The sequence below is a fragment of the Fistularia commersonii genome, chromosome 25 (assembly GCF_037954325.1).
Source record: "Fistularia commersonii isolate RoL2024-O1a breed Wild chromosome 25, RoL_Fcom_v1.0, whole genome shotgun sequence".
NCBI classification, from domain to species: domain Eukaryota; kingdom Metazoa; phylum Chordata; class Actinopteri; order Syngnathiformes; family Fistulariidae; genus Fistularia; species Fistularia commersonii.
In genome coordinates, this window is record NC_141308.1 from 9,028,129 (window position 1) to 9,050,393 (window position 22,265).

Below are 22,265 nucleotides of genomic sequence, written 5' to 3' on the forward strand. Positions count from 1 at the left end.
AGGATGCCTGATCCGAATTTACACCGGGACCGGGAGCAAGTTTAAAAGCAATTTGAACTCAGATCTGCGTGCACATTCCCAGATAAACTTGATCCTTATTTTGTGCGTTGTCAACTGTTCAAAAGCTCCTTAGATTGAAACAACTAATGATCATTTGAGACCAAACACACCCAACAACGTGTAAACAGCAGCAAAGTGTTTATTAGGGGTTTACATTGCCACTACAGTCAAGTACTTACATGTTAAGCAAAATTGGATACAACAGACTTGATGTAAAACAAGTTGACCGTGGTAGTGAAACACTAACTCAACTCAAATACCATTGGTCATGTCAGTCTGTCAACTACAAATACATCAACTATTATATCATACACATTTAAATTTATGTAGCACTTTGACCTTCTCTTGGGGGGAGGAGGGAATAGTGGATTTAACACTGAAAATAAGTGGTGCGCATGTGCGGAACAAACATTTTTTTCACAGTAACGTGGTCAATTACCTTTTCACATTTACTCATTAGGAGATGAGTAAAGTTGAACATTGAAAGTCATCAGTATTCACTGTTCACTAAAACAGTAGCGATTTCCTTACATTTTCCCAAATGAATGGGGTCCTAACGCTTCAAGTCCCCATGTATTTAATCTGTGATTGATGAAAGAAGAAAGACAAAGCATTCTACTTTCAGTCTCTATCATGACATGCTTTCCAAAAGTACATTCAATTTGTTTATTTTTAATTCCAGGAAGGTAGCTTCTATGTTATTTCTTGCATAACGGACTTTCTTACATAATAAGAAAAAAGAGACATAACTGCGCTAGCAGATTCAGTCTAGGTAAACAGCTGTTCAAGGTCAAGAGTTTTTCTCACCTGGAAAAACAAAAACAAACAAAAAAAAAAAAAAATCCCAAACGTGATGCATAGAATTCAGACTTAAATATGAAGAAAAGTCAGTTTTTTTTTTCAAACTAGAGTAAAAAACAAATCTCAAGTTATAAAGTAAATAGTCCCCCAGTTACGTATCATCACAATAAAGAGCACCAAAGGTATTCTTTTTCAGAGAACAAATGTGACAGGAGAGGAACATTCGTGCCATTTCACAAATCAAACTGGCTTAGGGAGAGAACAAATGGGAATATTGGAGAAAAATCTACAAATGTAGTTGGCCTAAAGGCAACAAGTATGTAAATGGATTTCTAGACATTACCCTAATGTAAAAAAAATGACCAAAAAAATGAAATAAAATAAAATCACAACTCACCGGAATAGTAAGAAATATATTTTTAAACTTTTGGTGATTTTTTTTTGGAACCCTTACAATATATCTGTGTTCTTGCTTTTTCTTTAACAATTCTAGATAAAAACAGAGGGACGAGTTTTCAAATTTTAAACATGTTTACCATCACATCATATCTGCTAAGTCATATCAGACACTTTCTAGAATCATAAATCCCCTACAGTTGCACTACATCTATTATCTTACACTGTTCCTCCTCTTCAATCTGTGAAAATCTTGGTGAATGAGTAATCACTAAAAAAAAAAACAAAAAAAAAAACAAACAAACAAAAACTATGTATAGTTTTGAAAGGTTCAAACTTGAAAGGGTGTGTGTGTTTGGGGTGTCGACATGGTTTTCTTGGTCAGATGGGCTGTTAAAATATTTCGAAATTTAGTAGTAGCTTACTGATATCAATGGCAAGTTCATGAATAACAAGAAAATGGTGGAATGGCAGCCGCTGCTGAGGTTCTGTTGTCTGCAGAATGTAATCCTTCATCAGTGTAGATGTGATCGTCACCTTCCTTGGTGTGTGGCCCTTTAGTGTCTCATCAAGATCCATCAAATATTATGGTTTGCACTTAAAATTCTTGGCAACATAATATGCATTCCCAGATCATTTCCTCTTCAAGTTTCAGACAAAAAATATATGCACATAACATTTCCAGAGTGTTGTCCAGCCTGCTGGACACTTTGTCAATTTGTAAGTGACGATACAAAAAGAGAAATTGGACTTAGAAATGTCTGTCTTTTGGATTAGTGCTTTTACATGGCACTCTACATGCTAAGTGAGCCACGTTTGCGCCACCTTGTTCCTCCATTTTTTTAGCTAATGATGCAATTCAGACAGAGTTCAGAATACTTTCACATAAGATCTTGAGCGAAGTTACGAATCACGCTGAGGGCTCCCAGATCGAAGCCACAGATGCTCAGTAAACCCCTGTCCTCGGTGTCTGTGACGGTGTGTCCTATGGATGTCAACCCGCACATTACCAACTTGGAAAAGACTCCTGATTTCTGTTGAGAAAACGTAGAGGCAAAAAACATTTAGATTTCAGCTATTCGGAATCTGTGTGTACTTAAAATGAGCACTGGCTTTAATCATTTATGCTGTAGCTCTAATTCATATGCTTCATAAAGTTAGTTTGTTCTCTGTAATCTCACACAGTGGAAACAGTGTAAATGATTGAAGCAGCAAAACTAACAGGGTTGCTGGTCTTCAAGAACATATTTTCAGCAACAAGGAGAAGAAGAGGTCAGTCTTCATCAAGGCTGTGACAATCAAAATAACTGTTTGGAAATCAAGTATCATCTCCAGCGATTAGTCTAATTTTCCGAAACAAAATCCCCTTTATTAAATAACAAATAATATATATATATATATATATAAATAAAACACACAACTTGAAATGTCTCTTACAACGCACAACTAGTTTCTTTATAAAAGAAGAATCTTTATTTAAGATTCAAAGTCATGTTTCCTTTTGAAAATGATCAATAAGATGGAAACTGTCAACAGACATCGGCTCTCAATAGAACAGAACATGTCTATTTTCACACAGAACATGATTTTAGAAGACCAGAATGTTTGACTTCAAGTTTTTCAGAGAACACATTATGAGGATTTATTATGAGGATTTTTATTGTAAAAACCGCAATGGTTTCACTGTAGTTGAATAACTAGTAGCTTTCGTCCCCTATTTTATGTCATTGATAACTGGTAATAGAATGAACACGATCAGTCTGAAAATTAGTATGGAATAGTTGTTAAAAAAACATTTCTCTGATTAAGTATGCGTCTATCAAATCACTCAGTAGTCCCTGAAAAGGGTTGTATGTTTAATGCTGTTTTCAAAAACAACCATTTTCTGAAAGGTCATTATCCAATTAACTCCCATCCCTGAGCAGTCATGAATAAATAAATTGATGTACTTGTCTGTGCTTCTTGAGAGTTTCCACTGGGCTGCTAGCGCACGTCCACAATGGGTTGTTGGTTAGAATGATGAATACGTCTACAGCTTTCTCATTTTCTATGGCCCATGTGATGGGAAGAGTGCAGTCTGTGCTTCCCCCAGGGATCTGCAATGTACCGTGAAGTGGAGAGGTCAGTGCTCCAGTGCAAAATAAGCTCAATTATGCCAAAGTGTTAGTGGAAGGGCGAACTGATTTCTAAGTCTGTAACTGATAATGTAATTAAAATAGGTTGTGTTTAATAATTCAGTAATCAATATATTATATTTAATTGTTTAATCTTGGGATACTGTTAAAGGCTTTACCTTAACAAGCTCCACTGTTGCTTGTGCAAGAGACATTTCTGCAGAAATGGTGCATGGTACCAAGGCTCCTTCAGAGTAGCCCATCACATATGTGTCTGCCTCTACTCTCGCAAAAATCTGTGGCAGGCAGAAAGGTCAGACGAAAAGCATGATCATCTCCCACACAAATACAATGAACATCTGTTGAAATGGAAGTTTTTAATGAGAGCGCAATACACCCAAGTGTCTGAATATTAATAGGATTTTTTTTTTTTTTTCAATTCAGGTGAATGCATCTCAAGGGATGCCCCAGTAAACAAATATCATCCATGCAACAGTGCCCGTTTTGACAAGTCCACAAATGGAGTCTACGCAGTGAGAATAGCAATCAATAGGGTTTTCTACCCAATGATGCTGTATCCTTGAGCAGCGTTCCACATCTTAGTGTATTTATGACACTTTTAGAAACAGTTTGGCAGATGATGGACACTTGCATGGTCCAATCATCAAAAATGCTAAGGAGGTAAATCTATTGGGTGACTGCAGTTAATGATTGAGTACAACTTTTACATTATTAAAAGAATGGTTAATGTACTACAGAGAAGTAAGACTGATCTCCCAAAATGACCATCTTTTTTGGACTATTATAATTTTAACAAACTATCCAATCTGATGTTAATAACTGAATGTAAATATCATCCATGAAACAATTTGGATTTTTCCACACATCTTCTAGTTTGAACAGCTGATTTGAAAACAAGATAGTAGCTCATTAGGTTTCAGGATTTCCAAAGACATTTTGTCTTTCTGTCACTTTACAGTTTTTTTTCTCCTATCGTTGGAAATTCATCAAATGTTCCACTTTTCACCTGTATGTGTTGGAAAACCTACAGAAGACGCATACACACACAGCACTGAAAGCTGAAAACACACACATTCCCCTCATTATTTACTTTCACAATGATGCACATTTCTATTTTTGCTGACGGTGACCTCAGGTGGTTCCTGAGAGGCCTGTGGACTAAGATCACCACACCGTGGAAAAGGCTGTGCCAAAATCCGCAGTATGTGTCATCAGACCAATTCCCTAACCCAAGCTTTTTACAAAGATGAAATGGTCTGAACATGGCTTACATGAACAGCTGCTCCGCATATAAAATCCATACACTGGGTCATCTCGCACCAGTGTTGTCTTACCATGGTAATAGCCGCAGCAGCGACGGCAGTGCTGACCGAAGTCCCTGGTACAACACTGCTCAGTGATGTGCTCACATCCACAGCAACTACAAAGCGTTTTCTTGCTGGCTCCACATTCTGGGGATTTGCAACAGAAAAGACTTGTGAAAAGTGGAGTGACTGGCTGAATCCTCTCCTGTGAGCTGACACAAGTGTAAGAGATAAATAAAACTTACCACAAAACTCTTATAAAATGCAGAGTCCATGGCTCTGAGGATATTGCTGTCAGCTTCCCATTTTGTTTTACCCTGGTAGCCTTGGCCTCTTTTGTAGTTTTCAGAAGCCAAGAGTATGCTAAAAGGGTGTATCTTAGCCTGATAATTTCAAAACACACAACTAAAGTTAGGGCCTGGTAATGTATCAATATCTATCAAATGTCAAAAAAGTGGGACTTTGAATATGGATGGGTTTTTCTCCTGTCATATTAATAATTTAGCAATTTTCCAAAGCATGCAAATAGAGTAAATACTAGTAACTAACATCATGTGAAAATATATCTAAGCAAAAAAATGTTGCTAGAAATCACCAGAAAGTTTGGATAAAAAATTGTCACAAACTGCCAAATCTAAAAGTCTGTAACAAATTGTCTGAAAATGACAAGAAGCCATACACATGTGAAAGGGGGAAAAACTGAGGAAGATGCTGAAGGTACATATTTAAAAAGTGTCAGATTTAATTAAAAAGGATTTTAAATACTGGGAACTTATAATTTGTGTTGTTTATTTAAAACTTTTCTAAGTACCATGAGATATATTGATAGCGGTAAAGCATCTTAAAATTATAGTTAATATTTCTATATGAAAATAAATAAGTATATAACTGAGGGGTTGATGAGATGTGCAGGTCATACCTTCTTCAATGCAGCCTCACACTGGATCCTGTCGCATAAAGCTTGTGTTTCTGAACTTCCGGGCTCTAGAACCTTGTTTGCAGTCATCTTCCCTAATATTCTCAGCACTGATTGTAGTGGCATTTCCTTCAGCAAAGTTCTCCATACCTAAAATTAACACAGACTTGAGAGCAAAACTCAAATATGCTTAAAAAAGTGTTTTTCTTTAATATATTGTACCTGTTAGAGGGTATTAAAGTACGTGGTAAAGTGCTACAAATAAACACATACCTGATTTGACTTCAGATGGTCTGTTAGAAGCTGCTCCCTCTCCAATTTGTGTTCCTCTATTAAATTGATGACCTCTGTTTCATCACAACTGTGCTTGACCTTCTGAACCACTTCCAAATATGTGAGCAATTTGACAACCTCTTCTGAATTCTCTTTATCTGCGTAGGTAACCTGGACCTCAGCCCATCCTTTTGTCACATATTTGCTGATCAAGGCAATTGCTGAGAGCAGAGAGGGATCTGAGCTTTAGCAAACAAATATAGCCTCAAGAAAAGAAATTGTTTAAAAAAAATAAAAGGCAAATCTGCAAATGAAAAGCCATAGTTCAAATACAAAAATGAAGGAATAAATCACAGATGTTAGGACAAAACACTTAATTGTAAATGCTGAGGCAGTATCTTGTGGTATTGCTAAATTTTTAAGGGTGTTTCAACTGGCAAGGACTTTCTTTAAACTGAATTGATATTTGATCCTTTACTACTGATATGCAGGACATTACTTTGTATCCTTAGTTTTCAGTTTGGATTACTCTATTCATTATTTTCCAACTTGTACGTGTACTTGACAGGTCAATGAAATGTCAGACAATGGCAAGAGAGTCATATCAAGTATTTCCCAATTTTTAAAATGACTTGCTCGGATGTCCGCAATCAAACACTAAACTAGCTTGCTAAAAAAAAAAAAAAAATGTTTAAAAGTTGTGTTTAATGGGATGATGCTATTCTATGTGTATCCTTTTCTAAAACTAAATTCAATGAAACAATTGACAAGGGAGCATATTAATTTGAAATCACTGTGTTAAACTATAAAAGTAAAGCCGGACGTTTTATATTTATCAGTTTGGTAGAAAATAAAGAAAAGTTTGTGTAACAATTAATTGCAACAGCTCAATTTGCAAGGACCTGCTGGTGTTTACTGAACAGTTCTGTTTAAAATGTATTCAAATGCAGATGTTCTAAGCTTAACAACCTTTCCTATATCAATCTAGTTTTATAGAATAATGCTCAAGCATGAAAATAAACAGGTAAACAAACAAGACAGCGATTTGAAGGCACCTGGCGACATGTCTGCCGACTCAAAACATAAATCGGGAAAAAAGATTGCCTTCACTTGTAATTCAATCCAAATATTGCAATGTCATGACAGCATTTTGCCTGTAAATAGCTATGTGTCACATGTGTTTGTCTGGGATTTACCTTCATTAGCGGGTTTGGTGTGAGAGAGCCTGAGGATATCTTGGTGGGACCATCCCTCTCTCTGTTTACATTTGGTCACAGCTGCAGCCAGACTCATTGCATCTTGCTCATTGTACCAGTCAGACACTGCTTTCCTCAAGGCACGTCCCCAAATTCCGCACTTCATACCCTCTTTCAATTCCTTCTTGTACTGGATGAAAGAAAACAGATGGGCTGGGTCCCGACAAACATCCTTTATAGCTTTGAAGGCTGCCTGCCTTGTTTTCAGCTCCGAGTGTTGGGAGCACAAAGCCAAGGCGAAAAAGGAGGGGCCAAGTCGGACAGCCCGACCATCTTGAGCAAATTTTTTTATCTCCTCCACCACCTCAGCACCGCGGCCCTCCTGAAGCAGAGAGAGCAGAGCACCAGCGCTTTCCATGCTGAAACGACCCTCATCTCTAGCAGTGTAAATGTCTCTGTCTGAGCCATAGCAGAGGAAGCGACATAGTCTCGTCTTGTCGTTGACCTCCCACGGACAAGTACCACCTGTTGAGTTGACAGTATTATTGCTCTGTACTGCAGAACTTCCCGATGGCTCCATTGTATTTGGAGGCAGCCTGAAAAAAGTCAACAAAAAGAAGTGAATGAAGTTTCTTTTGACGCGCTAGAATGTCAAAGTGCTTCTGGTTGGAAATCGGAACTGGTTTGACATCATAACGTTACTTTAATCTAATAAATCACTGATCCCAGTGAGCAGCCAATGAATTAATGAACAAACCAGATATGTAATTCATCAATCAGCAATTACATCCAGCATAATAACAACATTATCACACTAACTCGACGGTCAATTTTCTTTCTAGTTGAGTCCTAGGAGACAGAAAGAGCATCGACCCAATTTGAACATGATGCATCTTGCGTATGTTGACAGAGGATGGTGGAAAATCGTAAAAAATATCAGTCGTACCTTGTGTCTAGCTGCTTGTTAAATATGCCGACCTAAACAGTTGGGGTTTGCTAACCCAGTTAAGCTAGCTAAAGCAGAACGCTTGGCCAGTGCGAAGTTATTTTCGTTAGCTTAGCCGTCTGGCCTGGTTAATACTATCTGGAGAGACATTTACGGGATAAATAGGCTAGTTTAGTATCTTACCAACTTTAATGCACTTGTGACGTATCTCGAATCGAGATATACCACGACACTAGCCAGTGGTAAGGACCGAAAGCTACACTCCCACATCCGAGCCTTCCAGGATGGGTATTGGAAAGTTGAGCTGAGAGGTTGATGGAGCTCGTCTGGGATGGGCTACTCTACTTGTCAGCGACGCGGATTGTCATTCAAATATTTCAGCGTCGCAAAAACGGACGACGGCGTGTGACGGACGAGAATTAAAAAAAACGGTATGTCTTCTAATAATGTCACGTAAAAATTAAAATAAATCAACCACAGTGTAATATGCACCGAGTTGAAGCTTTTGATATAGCTACCTGCGAGAAGAAGGCCTCCTCTCTCAGACGGTCAGCAAGATTCCGTCCGCGATGGACGATGGGATATTGAGTGCTGTATGCACATTAATTTAAAAATATTTCTAAATCTCAGAACCAGTAAAGTGCCTTGGTATTTTGGTTTGTGACCTTTCACGAACACAATTTCTGATGGTGACAGTCTGTGATTTCTCCTTCCCAGCTGCACATCTCAAGGAAAGAATAAAGAAGTAGTAATAGAGCAAGAGGATGAATAACATGGGCCCTAAAATGACCAATAATTCAGTGCTGATTGTCCGTACCTTTTATTTAGGTGTGGAGGGCTCAGTTCCTTGTAATTTCTTCTTTACAATGTGAAAGTATTTTAAATTTCAGTCAGGTGCCATTTATTTTTCCCCTCATGTTAATTAATGGCATACATAGGATTTAGTTTAAGGACTGGTGCAGGCTGCGTGTTAGATCACTTTTGTAGTATCCTCAAAAAACACAGCAATAAATAATTATGTGAAACTCTTCAAAATCCTTCTAAAAATGCAAAATATAAGCTAGAATTGGGATGGAGTTTAAAATGAATGTTTAGAGAATATCTTTAATTTTTTTGGCACAAATCATGTTTCAAAATAAAAATAACCAACAACCAAAGTCCTGTACAGGGAGATCTTTAAAATTGTATATTGCAAATTATTCTCACCTAAACACACCATTTTCTCTGTAAAGACTTTCTGAATTGTCATTGATTAAAAAAAAATCTTTTTGAGAGGTTTAAGAACCATAAAACTATGTAAAAAAGCTTACAAAATTCAAAAATACTAAGGGATATCGGCTATAATAATGAGGTAATAGTGTGGGCTGAGTCTGATGGTAATTATCGTCAGATGATAGTTTCACCTAAATGAACACGAAGGAGGTGTGTGCTCCTCTAAATAAATGGAAGACATGGAAAACTGAATACCCTGCCAATTAATTGAGATCAGCTAAAAAATTTGTCCAGATCTTTAATGGCCCCTTTGCCAAATTTCATGAAAATAGGCTGAATAGTTCTACTGCATTCTGACAAAATAGACAGACACAGCAAACAAAGGAGATGGACAATAACCATAAAATTATAAACCTTATCATCCTTCATCCATCCATTACCTTTGATTGTTTTACCTTTTTTTTTCCTTTTTTTATTGTTAGGTAGTGTAACGCCACAAATATTAAAACAAGAAAAATATTTTGATTGCATGCTTTTTACCATTGGGTGGCAGTAGAAGACAAAACAGAGATGAAATATGTCTCCAACACTCAAAGATAGTCTGTTTGTTCAGTTTCGTTCATGCAACTTTACACGTATGAACACTAATCACAAATGGAGGACTCTTTGTGCTCAACGATGCACACCATGACTTTTTGATTTTCACAACTATTGTGCATGTGCAGCCTACATCACTAAATACAGAACTGTGGTCCTGTGCTTTTGACCTGTGCAGATTTGTAGTTTAGATATGAAAGCTTACATTCAAGACAAGTAACACTGAGCAGAAAACATAGCTTTATGCTTTGGAGCATTTCCAGTCAAGATGGCACTGCCAGCAGTCTGTCATTTACTGGTGTTTAGTCTTGTTAACATGCTCTTTGAAAATGTCTCTGCAGCTGTGTTTCATGTCAGACTGTTGACATGCATATCGTCAGTCCTTGTAAAAAAGAAAGAGGTCACTGCGCAGGTTGTGTGGCACGGATTGATTCTCTATTAGTTCCCCGACGCACTTTATCCTCATGACCTTTTGGTGTTTCCCAAGGCCTCTGTGCTGAGACGTTGCATCAAAAAGAACTTTGTATTGCTCGGACTGAATGAAGCGTGGGAAGGAGCCATTCTCCATCAGGCTGTAGATTTTCTTTTGTGCCACAGTGAAAATCAAGGGACTAGGATGGTGGAGGTTCTGTCTGATCACCTCTTTTGTGTAAAAATCTATGTTTATCTGCAAAGAGATGGAAATGGACACATAGTGAGTAAAGCTAAATACAAAATTTCAGTTTAGAAAAAAAAACTTAAGCCACTATTCCAAACATGTAATGATATCAAGTAACTTTTTATATTCTCAAAAGTTAGGTCTTAAATTCATCTTATATTACTTTGCAGGGTCATCTGACATGCATAATAATTTGGATGAAACATAGTTATTGATTTTTTTTTATGCATTGGCACAATTCCATACCCAATAAGGATTCATTTTTAATTAAACAATATTGGAAAAGTAAATTTGGTGATTAAAAATGTCAGCCTAATCAGAAATGTTTAGAAAACCTTCCACAATATGACAAATGGGTTGTCAGCTGGTTATAACTACCAAGAAATAAGAACACAGTAACACAGTAACACATAGATATATAAATATTCGAGTTACAGCGGCATAAAATGAAGAATATGAAAAATACACACCATATGATTTTTTTCAACTTGCTGATAAATAAATATGAAATAATATAAATGAGAGTTTTTTTGTTTTTTTTTCATCAGTCGATCACATGTGTGCTGTCACGCAAAATGTTCTCCCCTTACATTTTAACTGTCACATGAGAGTTAGTTTCACCTGAGTGGGCGACTCGGCCTCGATGAACTCTTTATAAATGTGTGTCGCCCTGCGTCTCAGTTCCTCCACGCTGTCCAAACATTTGAACTGCTGACAGGCAAGCCAAAAGTCCAGGTTCTCCTCGCAGAACTCTGACTTTAGAAAGTCCCGGAATGCAGTCTGTCCACCTTTAAATGGGATACAGTAACTGATTAGACGGAAAAAAGACAAAGGAAACAAAAACGCGCAATATTCATTCACAATTACTTAAAGGCATATTACTTTTGTGGGAAAGAAGCAGCTCAAGGGATTCTGGACTCCTTTCATTAGCTGCCCGCCTGCAAAGTAAATAAAAAAAAAAACCAACATAAACATTTTGAATTTCTTGCTCTGTAAAGAAAAAATAAGCATGTCACACTGTTGACATGAGGAATAGATAGATAATCACCTGTTTATCTTCTTCCTTAAAAATTGTTTTTGGATTATGTTACACATTCTTGATTTCCATGCTTTGCATCTACAAATGTAAGAACATATTAGTATCGCAGACATGTAAAAAAAAAAATGCTACTCCTTCTTCCGAACTTACATTTTTGTCGTGTCATGGAGGTCCAGAGAAGGTCTTTTACACGACCCGTTCATTTTTTAACGTAGAATTACACCCTCCCTGTGAGTTGAAATCTTCAAATAATTCACAGTATGCATGATGCTTTAGGGAGATGAAGAGTTCCCAGTTCCCATCTTCACAGCTGCTCCCCTAGATCCCGACTAGCTCTTCTGATGGATGAGGGCTGAACCCAGAGGAATCCGACTGCGATGTCAAGACATCCCTCTCCTCCCTGAGCCACAGGTCTCTCCCCCTTTTTTCCCCTCTTGCGTCTCGCTATTTTTGGCTCCTATTGAAACACAGCCTTGTTACACAATTAGAGAAAACCACATGAATACTAAGTGCGTCAAACCTTGTGCTCTTCCTTAATGATTAATTTTAGAACAAAACAACGCAGTATATCACATTCACCACACTTAAATGCATTACATAGGCTGTTGAACACCCCCAAGTATCTACGTCATTTCGAAGGCCATTCATGTCTGGGCTATTCTTAGTCACAAGTCGAGTGGTCATGTGTTTCCAGAGTTCATGAGTTTATTGCCTCTTGTTGGTCGGAAGGTCTTTTAAATATTTTTTGAGTGGGATTTAAATTCAGCGTCATCAATTTACACATTTCAACAAGGAAGTTTTTAATGCCCAGTCCTTTCATAAATTATTATTACAACAATGTGTGTGCCTGTGTGTCTGTGTACGCAAAGACACACTGCAGAAGCAGAATATAAAATGATAACAGGGAAAACAATAAATCCAAAGCTTTCAGGCAGGACAACAGAAAAAGCTTGTTCGTTGTTAATTCATAGATGAAGGAGGAAAATCAGTGATGGAAGTTAGGTCGACATCATGGATTTCGTTATCAAAGGTTGCTGATTATAAAACGAAAGGATTCTAATCAAAGAGATATTACCTGAAATAAAGCCTGGAAATATATATATATATATTTTCATAATGTGTTTATGATTAAACCACTTGCATGATGTTATGAGGTCTGAAGTCTTTTGCCCTCTTATTCTGGAGATTGGGACCTGGGAAGTTATGAAACCATGAATTGTGTGTTTACTTTTGTATGAATGAAGATATTCTGCCTTCAGCTGGTATCCACTTGCCTAAATAACTGTAATAATCACTTTAATGTTTTTTAATGAATGATCAGAAAGAAGTTACTCAAAATCACCCAATCTTCTTCAAAAAGTAATTTAAAAAAACTGAATAAAAGAAAGTAAGTGTCAGCCACTTTCATTTGCCGTCATGGGAAAGTTGTCTTGCAGGGAAATTTTGCCAGACGGTATAACACAGCAAGAGCAATTGTGCATTTTAAATATTGCACTTCTAAGGTATGGTTATAATTCTGATTTTGTGTGTGTTAAATGGGGGTAAGAGTAATTGCTTTGACACGTTTTCTTGTTGTTTTTTTTTCCTCTGAAATTAGGATGATTATGTATAGGCATTTGGCTTGCTGATTAGGTCTCGGCTAGTTGAAAAATGTAAACACGTGCCGAGCAGTGAAGCAACGTACAACATCTGTGCCTGTTGTCGTGTGTTACACCACCGCTCAGAGAGGAACCATTTTACTAATATTCTTTGGGGACCCTCAGGCTAGGAAAACACAGCATCAGCTTGCAACTTTTGTATCGGATGACAAGCAATTCTGTTAAATTTTATAACATATAAACCCCCTTTGTTCCAAAATTAGCAGTTATACAACTCAATCATGTCGCTGATATAAATATAGAACCATGATTTACATGTTATATTTTGAGTTTTGTATCACCTCTGTCAACTTACTACACGTCAAACCAGTAACTTTACCACTGAGACATAAACAAAATATATGTGATTTATGTCATCCTTTATGAAAGAGATTGTGTTTATTAAATTCAGTTTAAAATCTGCCAGTAGTCCCCTTTTTGAAATGAAATATTTAAATATCTTATCATACCAAAATACAGCAGGTAGAATTTAGTTGGCAGAAAATGAAGGTTAAAATGACCCTCCATGTTAAAGGTACAGAGTATCAAAGAGATGGAAATTATGTTGTGCTACAACAAAGTTTAAAAATCAGAAATGCTAATTTAAAATGAATCTGTTTTTTAAATTAGATTTAACAACAGGAAGCACTGGGCCGAGATGAGGGGAAATAATGTTGGTCAATTCCAGTGCTGCCGTCCAAGTAAAACAAAGCAAGCCCTGTAATACCTGATGATAAGAAAGTAGCAATTTAGACCAGCTAGTTTTCTGTCGTTATTCGGATCAAAATACCATAGCATGGTCCAGAAATATTGCATATTTCTATGAATTGGCTCAGATGGCAAAACTGATTTGAAAAAAAAACCCGATTGGGATGACAAAGTAGCTCTGTGTTATAAATGTGAAGAGAGACGTCTGAGGTAGAACCAGTGACCCCCTTCTCATTACTTTAACCTGTGTAAAAAGGCTGCTCCAGCTGAATCAGCAGCCAGAAGGCAACTATTTATCTTCAGCTGAAATAGATTCAGTTCAACAGAGAAGTCTAAAAACCTAAAGGGAATTGTTCCAAAACACGGCGCTTTGAAACCTGGAACAGTTTGTTAGAGAGCACACTGTAAAGATTCTCCAAATAAAAGGGAACCCGTCTGTAATTTCTGACAACTGAAGGATTTCAGTTTTGTTTTACCAAAACAAGCCCTGTTTTTAAAAACAGAAAGAGATGAGAGCAGGGGAGATGAACACACCAAAAAGTTCTCCCTTTCAACAGATTTGTCAGGTTGATTCAATTTTCAACAAGATGCACCTGGTCGAGCACTATCTCGGGACATTTTTCATATGAAGCGGGACCAGAATGTGTTCTCTGTGTATAAACAGCTAAGATTTCCAGTTGGATTAGAGCCCGAGAAATTAAACAGAAAAACAGAAAAAAACACTCTAAAGGCAATCTGCCATGACTGGTCAATGCGATTAGAAAAATATTGAAAGCTGGTATTGTTGATAGATCCCGGGTACCATTCAAATTCTGATATATAATGTCAAATATAACTATTTCCATTAGCTCCCTCTTTTTCCATATATTGTTGATGATAATCTGTTGGTAATGTTAATATTTTCTACACGTTTTTTTAGTTTATAATACCTTGGTTTAGACAATAACAGGAGATGCAGTTTTGATGTTGGTCAGTCAAAGATTAATAATGCGGGCGGCTCACAGAGTCAGTCAGTTGGAACTAACACATTCAGAGAGCTGATCTGTGAAGCTGTGTCAAAAACGACGTTAAAAATAGCGTAATGAAAAAAAAACAAAACAAAACAAACCCCACCTGAGTTGAGGTTTAGCTGAAACATTACAGTGAGAGTGAGAAGTTGTGTATCCTCAGGCCTGGTAATGATGATGCCCTCCCCTCTCCCCCCTTTACTTTTCTGCAAACTGAGTGGCAAAAAGAATTTGGAAAGCTGGAAGTAAAGCTCATCTATCATGGGAAAATATGCCAAAGCAAAAGTTGGTGGATTTGGGAGGGAGAGCTTTTTGTGGATTCTGAAATCTCAGAATGAGAATGTTGTATCTCGTATGCCCGGGACATCTTCGAATAAAATCAATATTGCGCTTTAGGGACCTTATATTAGTAGGCAGTGGATTGGTGAGGTATCAGCTATCACAAGGCTAGAAATTTAAAAAGCTAAAATGGGCCCATGGAATTATTGAGCCCACCACCTCATTCATGTGACCCGGGCTGAAAACAGGAAGTGTAGCCCGAAGGAGTGCTGTCATCGAAAGGTCAGCGGGGTTAAACTGTGACTCACTGACAGAGAAAACAATGAAATTGTGCTATATAATAAAGTTCTGACAAACAAACTTGACCCCTGATTGGCAGAGAATGAATGTGACCAGAAATAAAACATGAAAAAGGGGCATGTTACAATTATGTAAATGGTGGCAGCAGACATTATTTTGTTACGTGTTTGAATTACATCACGATTGTTTTGAATGTCTCAAGTAGTCATGCCTCTAATCACATTTTAGCTTTACATAATATAATTTTGCTAACTTTTTTTTTCCAGTCCTTTAACAACAACACTGGCTGAACATGTAACGTGGATGTTTACATGCATGTTTGAAAGATTGCCGAGAAATATCAATTTGTATCGTTTGACACAGGATTAACATGTTATTACAACAGACTAGAGTCAAACTATGACGTATTTAACGCTTTTTGAATTCCTACTGGTTGCGGGGCACTTTGTTTTGGTTCAAAGGAGTTGGCAAAAAGAGGTTACACTGTAAAAGAATAATGCAATTTCCCTTAAAACCAAAGACACACCGGAAATAACTTTTTTAGACTAATAAAATTACATACTAGCTAAAGGCTAGACTCCCACAGCAATTACATAAAAATTGAATTTAACTATTCTACATTTGTGCATAGCCATCCTGGTGAGATTAGATAAAAGCTTTTCTTACGTCTCATGGAAACGGTCTTGCTTACTTCCTTTGTTTTTATAGTGATTTCATTGTTCGTAATAAAGATAAATATTTTTAACCAAATCCTTGTGTGGACATTTTTTTTTTTACCAAGCAGAAAATATGAACTTTGTGTAATTTTTCACCTGCTTCCGAACAGAGCTCCTTTTGTCCAACTGGTCGCGCAACAACGTCACACAGTAATCCAGTGACCTCCTATAGCAGCCAAACTGATGACTTCTGTCTCATGACACATGTGGCTCGTACTGACCTCAAACACTTCAAGCTGTATGCGAGTCATGAATTGAGCATCCTGTCTGTCAGCAATAACTGTTTCTAGACCTTTAAGACCTCAATTACTCTCAAGTATCTATCTATTCCCATTAATATGTTAAAAGCAAAAGTCCCTGGAAAAAAAAAAAAAAACCTTCCATTTTAAATGAATATCTAAGTTGTATAAAGGTGCGCGAGCTATGTAAACTTCATTATTTCAATCATTTCATTTGATGTCATCTAAAGATGAGAGATGAGAACAACTTTATTTATCCCGAAGGAAATTGTTGTGCCAGAGTTTCAAGTAAAAACATAACAGTAATAGATAATAGTAGGAAGAAGGAAGAGTAAGAAATACAATGAAATATAAATTGTCTTAACTGTTAACTACAAAGATTTGAACATTCCCTGCGGCTGAGGGAAGAGGCATTAAAAAAAGCATTCGGTAACTACTTTTTAGATACGTGAAGTTGAGTTAAGGTACAACATAAATAACTTCAGATTTTTACTTGAGTTAATGTACTCTGGTTTCGATACCATTCATGTTATATTATATCATGATATTTTTGTCATCATAATTACTTCTGTGCTTCCTGATGTAATATGTCGACAATCCCGTCCTTCCACCTCGTGCACACACACACAAACACACTGTCTGTCTTGCCTCTTGCCTGTCTCTCTTTCGCTCTGCCTCTCTCTCTCTCTTCGTCTTCTTCTGTCACCTTGTCCCTAATTAGGAATCACCGTGGCAGATCATCAGCTTCCATCTGGCCCTATCCTCTGGAGCCTCCCCTGTCGCACCCACAAACTGCATGTCCTCCTTCACCACATCCAAAAAACTCCTCCTGTCTGTCAGTTCCTTCCCCAACATTCGTATATCATTATCCGCACTCTATCTCCTCTTCACATGTCCAAATCACCTGAATGTGGCCTCTCTGACTTGTGTGCTTATTTCAAATCCCGTCCATCTTCATCACTCCCAAAGAAAATCTCAATATCTTCATCCCTGCCTCCTGTCCTTTTGACAGAGCCGCCGTCTCTCACCGTACAGATGGGATGGTCTCACCAATGTCATGGTTTCTGCAACTCTTTTCCCAAATATTCACACCCCTGCATATTCCTCTACTGCTCGCCTTGCATCCTCCCTGGTCATTTTCATTTAAACACATGTACTGGTACAAACCTTCATTCCTCTTCCCCGCAGAGCATATCTCCACCTTTCCGGGTTGCCCCCCACCTGCTCCCTGCTATCACTACAGATCACAGTGTCATTGACAAACATCGTAGCCCATGACGACTCCTGTCTGACCTCATCGGTCAGCCTGTCCATCAACGTCACGAACAAGAAGGGGCTCAGCGCCTAGCCATGATGCAATCCCACCTACAACAGGAACCTATCTGAGTGTGTGACAAAAGAAAGAGGATGTGGTTGTGGAGCCGTCAGCTTCTCCCCAGATATGTAAAACCTGTCATATTCACATAGTTGAATATACATTTTGCTCATAAATGCAGCATTAGGGTCAGCCCTTGCAATTTCCATTACGGACTATTTGCGCTTATGTCATTGATACACTGATGAATGAAAGCCTGAACAGAAAAACAAACAAAAAAAAGGCTGAATGAATCAGAGAATGATGGCAAGAGCTCAGGGCATAAAGGGGACCATGACACGTAAAAGCTTATGTAACAAGAGCACATGCTGAGTTCCCGTGTGTCGTCTCCGGACACCGCATAGCTATTTCAACACTCACGATCGAGTGAACAGTGAGGATAATTACACTTATAAATGAATTTTGAAATCAGTTTTTACAGTTTACAGGAATGTGATCTTAATATGACTTAGTAGATCCAATTGTACTCGGTATGTGACACTACACACAGGTTACTATGCGAAACAATATGTTTTTATTAAATATGTACAAATTCATTTTAATATTCACATTCAAACATTTTATTGATATGAAATATTATCATATCAGGCTGTCAGCATGACAGCAATTTACACAGGATGTAAAGAAACATTCAGAAATGGATGAAAGATAAAGATGAGTGCAAAAGCTTCGCACAAGTTGTTTTTGCACGGTTATCTTTTTCTCTCGTTGGATACAAATAAACATCTCATCATAGTCAAATAGTGATATCGACACTTTCATTCTCAGCGGAGTGCATTTTTGCACTACATGTACTTCCTGGCACACAAAAGGCCAAAGCTTTCATGCTGACTGATGCGACAATTACTGTTTAATGTACAGTGCTTGTCATTCCAGCTACTTTTTAAAAACTACAGGATTGAACTTCCTCGTCCTTGAATTTAGCTCGGTGGGCCAATGGAAAGCCCAAAAGCAAGACTTGCACCCGATGGCGCCAGGGTAGACAAACATGCTATTGCGGTCATCATCTCTCAGGTTTTTGTTCGCAGCATTCTGGCTCATTTTCTATCTCCCAAGGTTACTTTTTCAGGGAAGAATCCAATAAAGTCCCGTAGATGTCTGACTTGAGGAAACGGGGGTAGGAGTCCTTCTCCATCAGGCTGTAGACGATCCTCTGAGCATCATCGAAGCATGCTGGAGTGGGCATCTGGATGCCTCTCCTGATCATCTCTCGGGTCTGCTGGTCAATGTTTACCTGAAAGCAGAAGAAATATGTTGGGACCGCATGCAACCCGTATTCACCCGTATTCACATGCAACCCGTATTCAGGGATTCTGACTCCGGCTGACCGTGGGCAAGGGACAGTGTTCTGCCTGCTACCAGTTGATCATGGGGCGACATAAGAAACATACAACTATTCCCTAACAAATCCACTGTTACGAATCTCTCCCATGTTTTTGGATAATCCATACACGCGTGGGAAACACTTGCAAACCTTGCAAAGTAAGGTTCCGGTTCAATGGGACAAGGAGCCATCTTGCTGTCTCCATTGTGTGGAGAACCCCATGCAAATTTCCATAGGAAAAAATGACAAATATTCATGTACTTGTCTGAACTTTATGTTGTTTCCGCTAAAAGAGAGTGAAGCGGTGAACTCAAACAAAGCCTGGTGCAAATATCTTGTTCGCTAATATAGTGACTTGAAATATTTACAAACCTCTCTCGGAGCATCCGCTTCAATGTAACGTTTGAAGAGCTTCTTGGCCCTGGATTCCATCCGAAAAGTCGATTTTGTTTTCTTGTATTCCTCACAAACCAACCAAAACTCAAGATTTTCATAACTGAACTCCGACTTCAAGAAGGCACTGAATATCTGCATTCCATCTGAACAGAAAATGAGTAGCATTTGGATTAAGAGTATAAAATGACAGTGACTATCGATGGGGCTGAGTGATTCACTCACATTTTGATGCTAACAGTCCACCGAGTGATTGTGACCACTGGGAAATCTCCTCCAAACAAAGCCTGCGATGGAGGGGCACAATGTCATTTGCAAACCTAAGAATTGCAGAGAAAGGAACGGGTGCATGAAAAATGTTTTTGTCACCTACCCCTTGAGACCAGCGGCTTGAGATGATCTACACCGCAGTCGAGACTTCAGGTTTCCTTCCCTGCTCAACAAATGCATGTTATTTTCCCAAAGCCGCGTTCTTGTTCAAAACAAGACAATCAACAATTGTAGCACAAAAAGCGCACCGTCGTATATACGTACCTGTCTTTTCTCACTTTGTCTTTCTCGGTATCCACATTGTGGTGCTGGACGTCCCTCGACGGTGTTGTGACTAACTTAGGCATCGGCGTGGTTTTGTGTGAGCACGCAAGCGGATTATGGAGCGCTATGCTGCAACTGTGCGTTTGATGGATCTGCTCGCTCTCAATTTATATAAGCTGCAGACATGTGAAGCAAATTTGGTGAGGTGTCACAACGTCATTCAGAACTAACCGCAGAAAAGAGGAAGCTGAGAGCTGACGCCAACTGGCTAAGTCTGCAGATATAGATATCTGGCTGGGCTTCATCAGGACATGTGAGGTCAGTTGTTTGTTATACTGTTATAGGATGCAAATAAGACACTGGAAAATTCAACAGCAGACACTCTAGGCAAATATTCTTCTTGCGGTCCTATGTCCTCCAGCTATGAGATTTAAAGAACTAGATGATGAAGAACTAAATGTAACCAAAACAATGAAATGACATTTCTCGTGAGGGAACAAACAACCAGAAGAACAACTGATTGACCCACAGTGGGTAAGAAAAATAGAAACAGTGGCATCCTGGATGAAAATAGACCAGTGTTTACATTCTTATCAACAAGTGTGCTTACATTAGTTGATCATTTATAAAAAATGATTTCTGCTGAAAAACATTTATTTTTTACACCAATGTGTTTTGTGGCTGTTTTCATTATCCGTTGGGAAAATAATTTCAAGACGAATGAGTCTTGATGCTATGCTGGTTCGGTAGGTCAGGAATTTCCACATTTTAAATGTCTATTGAGTAACAGCAATTATTTCTTATTATCTTGATTACTAAGATATAAAACATCAGTTGTTTTTGTGAGTGTCTGAATGATGCGGACAAATATGTAATTTTTGATCGTAGTAAAATCTAATTGTAGCTGGACTATGTTTAGTTTCTTGAAGATGATTCACCCCTCAGCTGAGGGGCTTCTTCAGTTCTGACAGATGACAGGAAAAGAAGCAAACCATCTTAAAATAAAGTACAGTAGCTACGATTGAACTACGATAAAATATTACCTGAATGATTGTCATCCTTCACAGACACAGCATTATCCTACATTTCGCTGATAATATGAAGCATTAAAAACACTGTCATACTCAATTCCTGAAGCATGAAAATACAATCATTAAACTCAATATACTGTGCATCGGCCATATCGTAAAGAATTATACACTGCTTTGCAGTGTTATTTAGTATTACAGTTGGATCTTTTTCATAAGATGTGATTATGACTGGTCAACCCAAAATTTAGCCCTTTTCATATTTTTTCTGCCCGTTTGTGTCCCTCATCTGTTTGGTGTTTCTTCAAGGTGGGCGTGTCCCTTCACCCACTGTTGCTACCAGAGCATTTGTCACCCATAACCATGCCGCAGTTTATCACCCTCAGCTTGCTGTTGGATACTTTGGTCTGATTGGCGCTTCAGAAAGTGCCCACCTGGCCCGGGAGTGTGGAGAATTTCTCTTGATTTTCTCTCAAGTGGTTTGATCTGGCATTTTTCCAACCAGACAATCAATCTACTTAACGCCAGCATCACCTTTGCTTTGCAAGCTGTGCACTCCTGCCCTGCCACGCTCATCCTTCGTGATCATTTAGTTGTTGCAAAATTCCCTCATTACACCTGTTAAACCCGCATACAGTCTTCTTATGTGTTTAAGTCCATCATAAATAATTACATATAAACAATGAATAATGTACAGTTCATTAAAACTGATTATAACGTTAATAGAAAGTGCAGAGACAAATGAAATGTTTGACTCGTAATTGATAAAGTAGCCCTGCAGGGGTTTACCACAACGGCAGAGCCCTGTGTGTTTTAAAGCTGTGTGTTCTTTCAGTTGTACAGTGAATTATATATGAGTCAAATTCGATCTATCTAGCAGAAAATCACAGTTTGCCTAAAGGAGCATTATAATCTGCACAAGTTTGTTTGTTATTTCTGACTGACTGGAGAGAACCTGCTTTGAAATCGACACCACCGGCACATCGAGGCCAGGACCTTTATGACCATGCGTGCATAGATATGGTCCCGCACAGCTTATTATTTATATGTTTGAGTTTCAGATATCGCTCCGCTCCAGCCAATGGTCCCATATAAAAATGTTGCATTCTTGTTATACATTCTTGTTTCTCTGGGTGCCAGATTTTGGTCTGAAATAGGGGAGAAATTATGCAAAATTACTCAATTTGTAATA

General features: G+C 38.2%; 3 protein-coding genes across 4 annotated transcripts; all 3 read right to left on the reverse strand.

Annotated features, from left to right (window-relative positions):
* Positions 1-181: 181 nt before the first annotated feature.
* Positions 182-8,593, reverse strand: ro60 (Ro60, Y RNA binding protein). 2 transcript variants are annotated; one of them, XM_086172503.1, is made up of 9 exons: positions 8,546-8,593; positions 7,082-7,677; positions 5,886-6,106; positions 5,616-5,762; positions 4,942-5,079; positions 4,727-4,843; positions 3,551-3,667; positions 3,207-3,353; positions 182-2,291 (listed from the first exon to the last, which is right to left on the reverse strand). In XM_086172503.1, the coding sequence occupies exons 2-9, from the start codon at positions 7,659-7,661 to the stop codon at positions 2,139-2,141; spliced, it is 1,620 nt and encodes a 539-aa protein (XP_086028629.1). In that variant the 5' UTR covers positions 7,662-7,677; positions 8,546-8,593; the 3' UTR covers positions 182-2,138. The 2 variants fall into 2 exon arrangements, with proteins under 2 accessions (XP_086028629.1, XP_086028630.1); XM_086172504.1 differs by lacking the exon at positions 8,546-8,593 and adding an exon at positions 8,211-8,332.
* A 512-nt stretch (positions 8,594-9,105) lies between these two features.
* LOC147219162 (regulator of G protein signaling 21-like) lies at positions 9,106-11,939 on the reverse strand. The gene is made up of 5 exons (XM_086172796.1): positions 11,684-11,939; positions 11,543-11,611; positions 11,377-11,432; positions 11,116-11,282; positions 9,106-10,503 (listed from the first exon to the last, which is right to left on the reverse strand). Exons 1-5 carry the CDS (start codon positions 11,734-11,736, stop codon positions 10,213-10,215), a joined length of 636 nt encoding a protein of 211 aa, XP_086028922.1. The 5' UTR covers positions 11,737-11,939; the 3' UTR covers positions 9,106-10,212.
* Positions 11,940-18,285: 6,346 nt separating this feature from the next.
* LOC147219163 (regulator of G protein signaling 13-like) lies at positions 18,286-20,175 on the reverse strand. The gene is made up of 5 exons (XM_086172506.1): positions 20,046-20,175; positions 19,885-19,944; positions 19,737-19,798; positions 19,491-19,657; positions 18,286-19,028 (listed from the first exon to the last, which is right to left on the reverse strand). Exons 1-5 carry the CDS (start codon positions 20,126-20,128, stop codon positions 18,852-18,854), a joined length of 549 nt encoding a protein of 182 aa, XP_086028632.1. The 5' UTR covers positions 20,129-20,175; the 3' UTR covers positions 18,286-18,851.
* Between the last annotated feature and the right edge of the window lie 2,090 nt (positions 20,176-22,265).

Excerpts from the sequence above, each read along its gene's own strand:
- ro60 (XM_086172503.1), bottom strand. The coding sequence starts at position 7,661 with ATGGAGCCATCGGGAAGTTCTGCAGTACAGAGCAATAATACTGTCAAC. Across the intron at positions 5,763-5,885 it reads ACCATCTGAAGTCAAATCAG|GTATGGAGAACTTTGCTGAA; the intron begins GTATGTGTTTAT and ends TGTTAATTTTAG. Across the intron at positions 4,844-4,941 it reads CATTTTATAAGAGTTTTGTG|AATGTGGAGCCAGCAAGAAA; the intron begins GTAAGTTTTATT and ends GCAAATCCCCAG.
- LOC147219163 (XM_086172506.1), bottom strand. The coding sequence starts at position 20,128 with ATGCCTAAGTTAGTCACAACACCGTCGAGGGACGTCCAGCACCACAAT. Across the intron at positions 19,945-20,045 it reads GACAAAGTGAGAAAAGACAG|GGAAGGAAACCTGAAGTCTC; the intron begins GTACGTATATAC and ends TTTGTTGAGCAG. Across the intron at positions 19,658-19,736 it reads TGGACTGTTAGCATCAAAAT|ATGGAATGCAGATATTCAGT; the intron begins GTGAGTGAATCA and ends TTTTCTGTTCAG.
- LOC147219162 (XM_086172796.1), bottom strand. The coding sequence starts at position 11,736 with ATGAACGGGTCGTGTAAAAGACCTTCTCTGGACCTCCATGACACGACA. Across the intron at positions 11,433-11,542 it reads TTAAGGAAGAAGATAAACAG|GCGGGCAGCTAATGAAAGGA; the intron begins GTGATTATCTAT and ends TTTACTTTGCAG. Across the intron at positions 11,283-11,376 it reads GCTGCTTCTTTCCCACAAAA|GTGGACAGACTGCATTCCGG; the intron begins GTAATATGCCTT and ends TCCCATTTAAAG.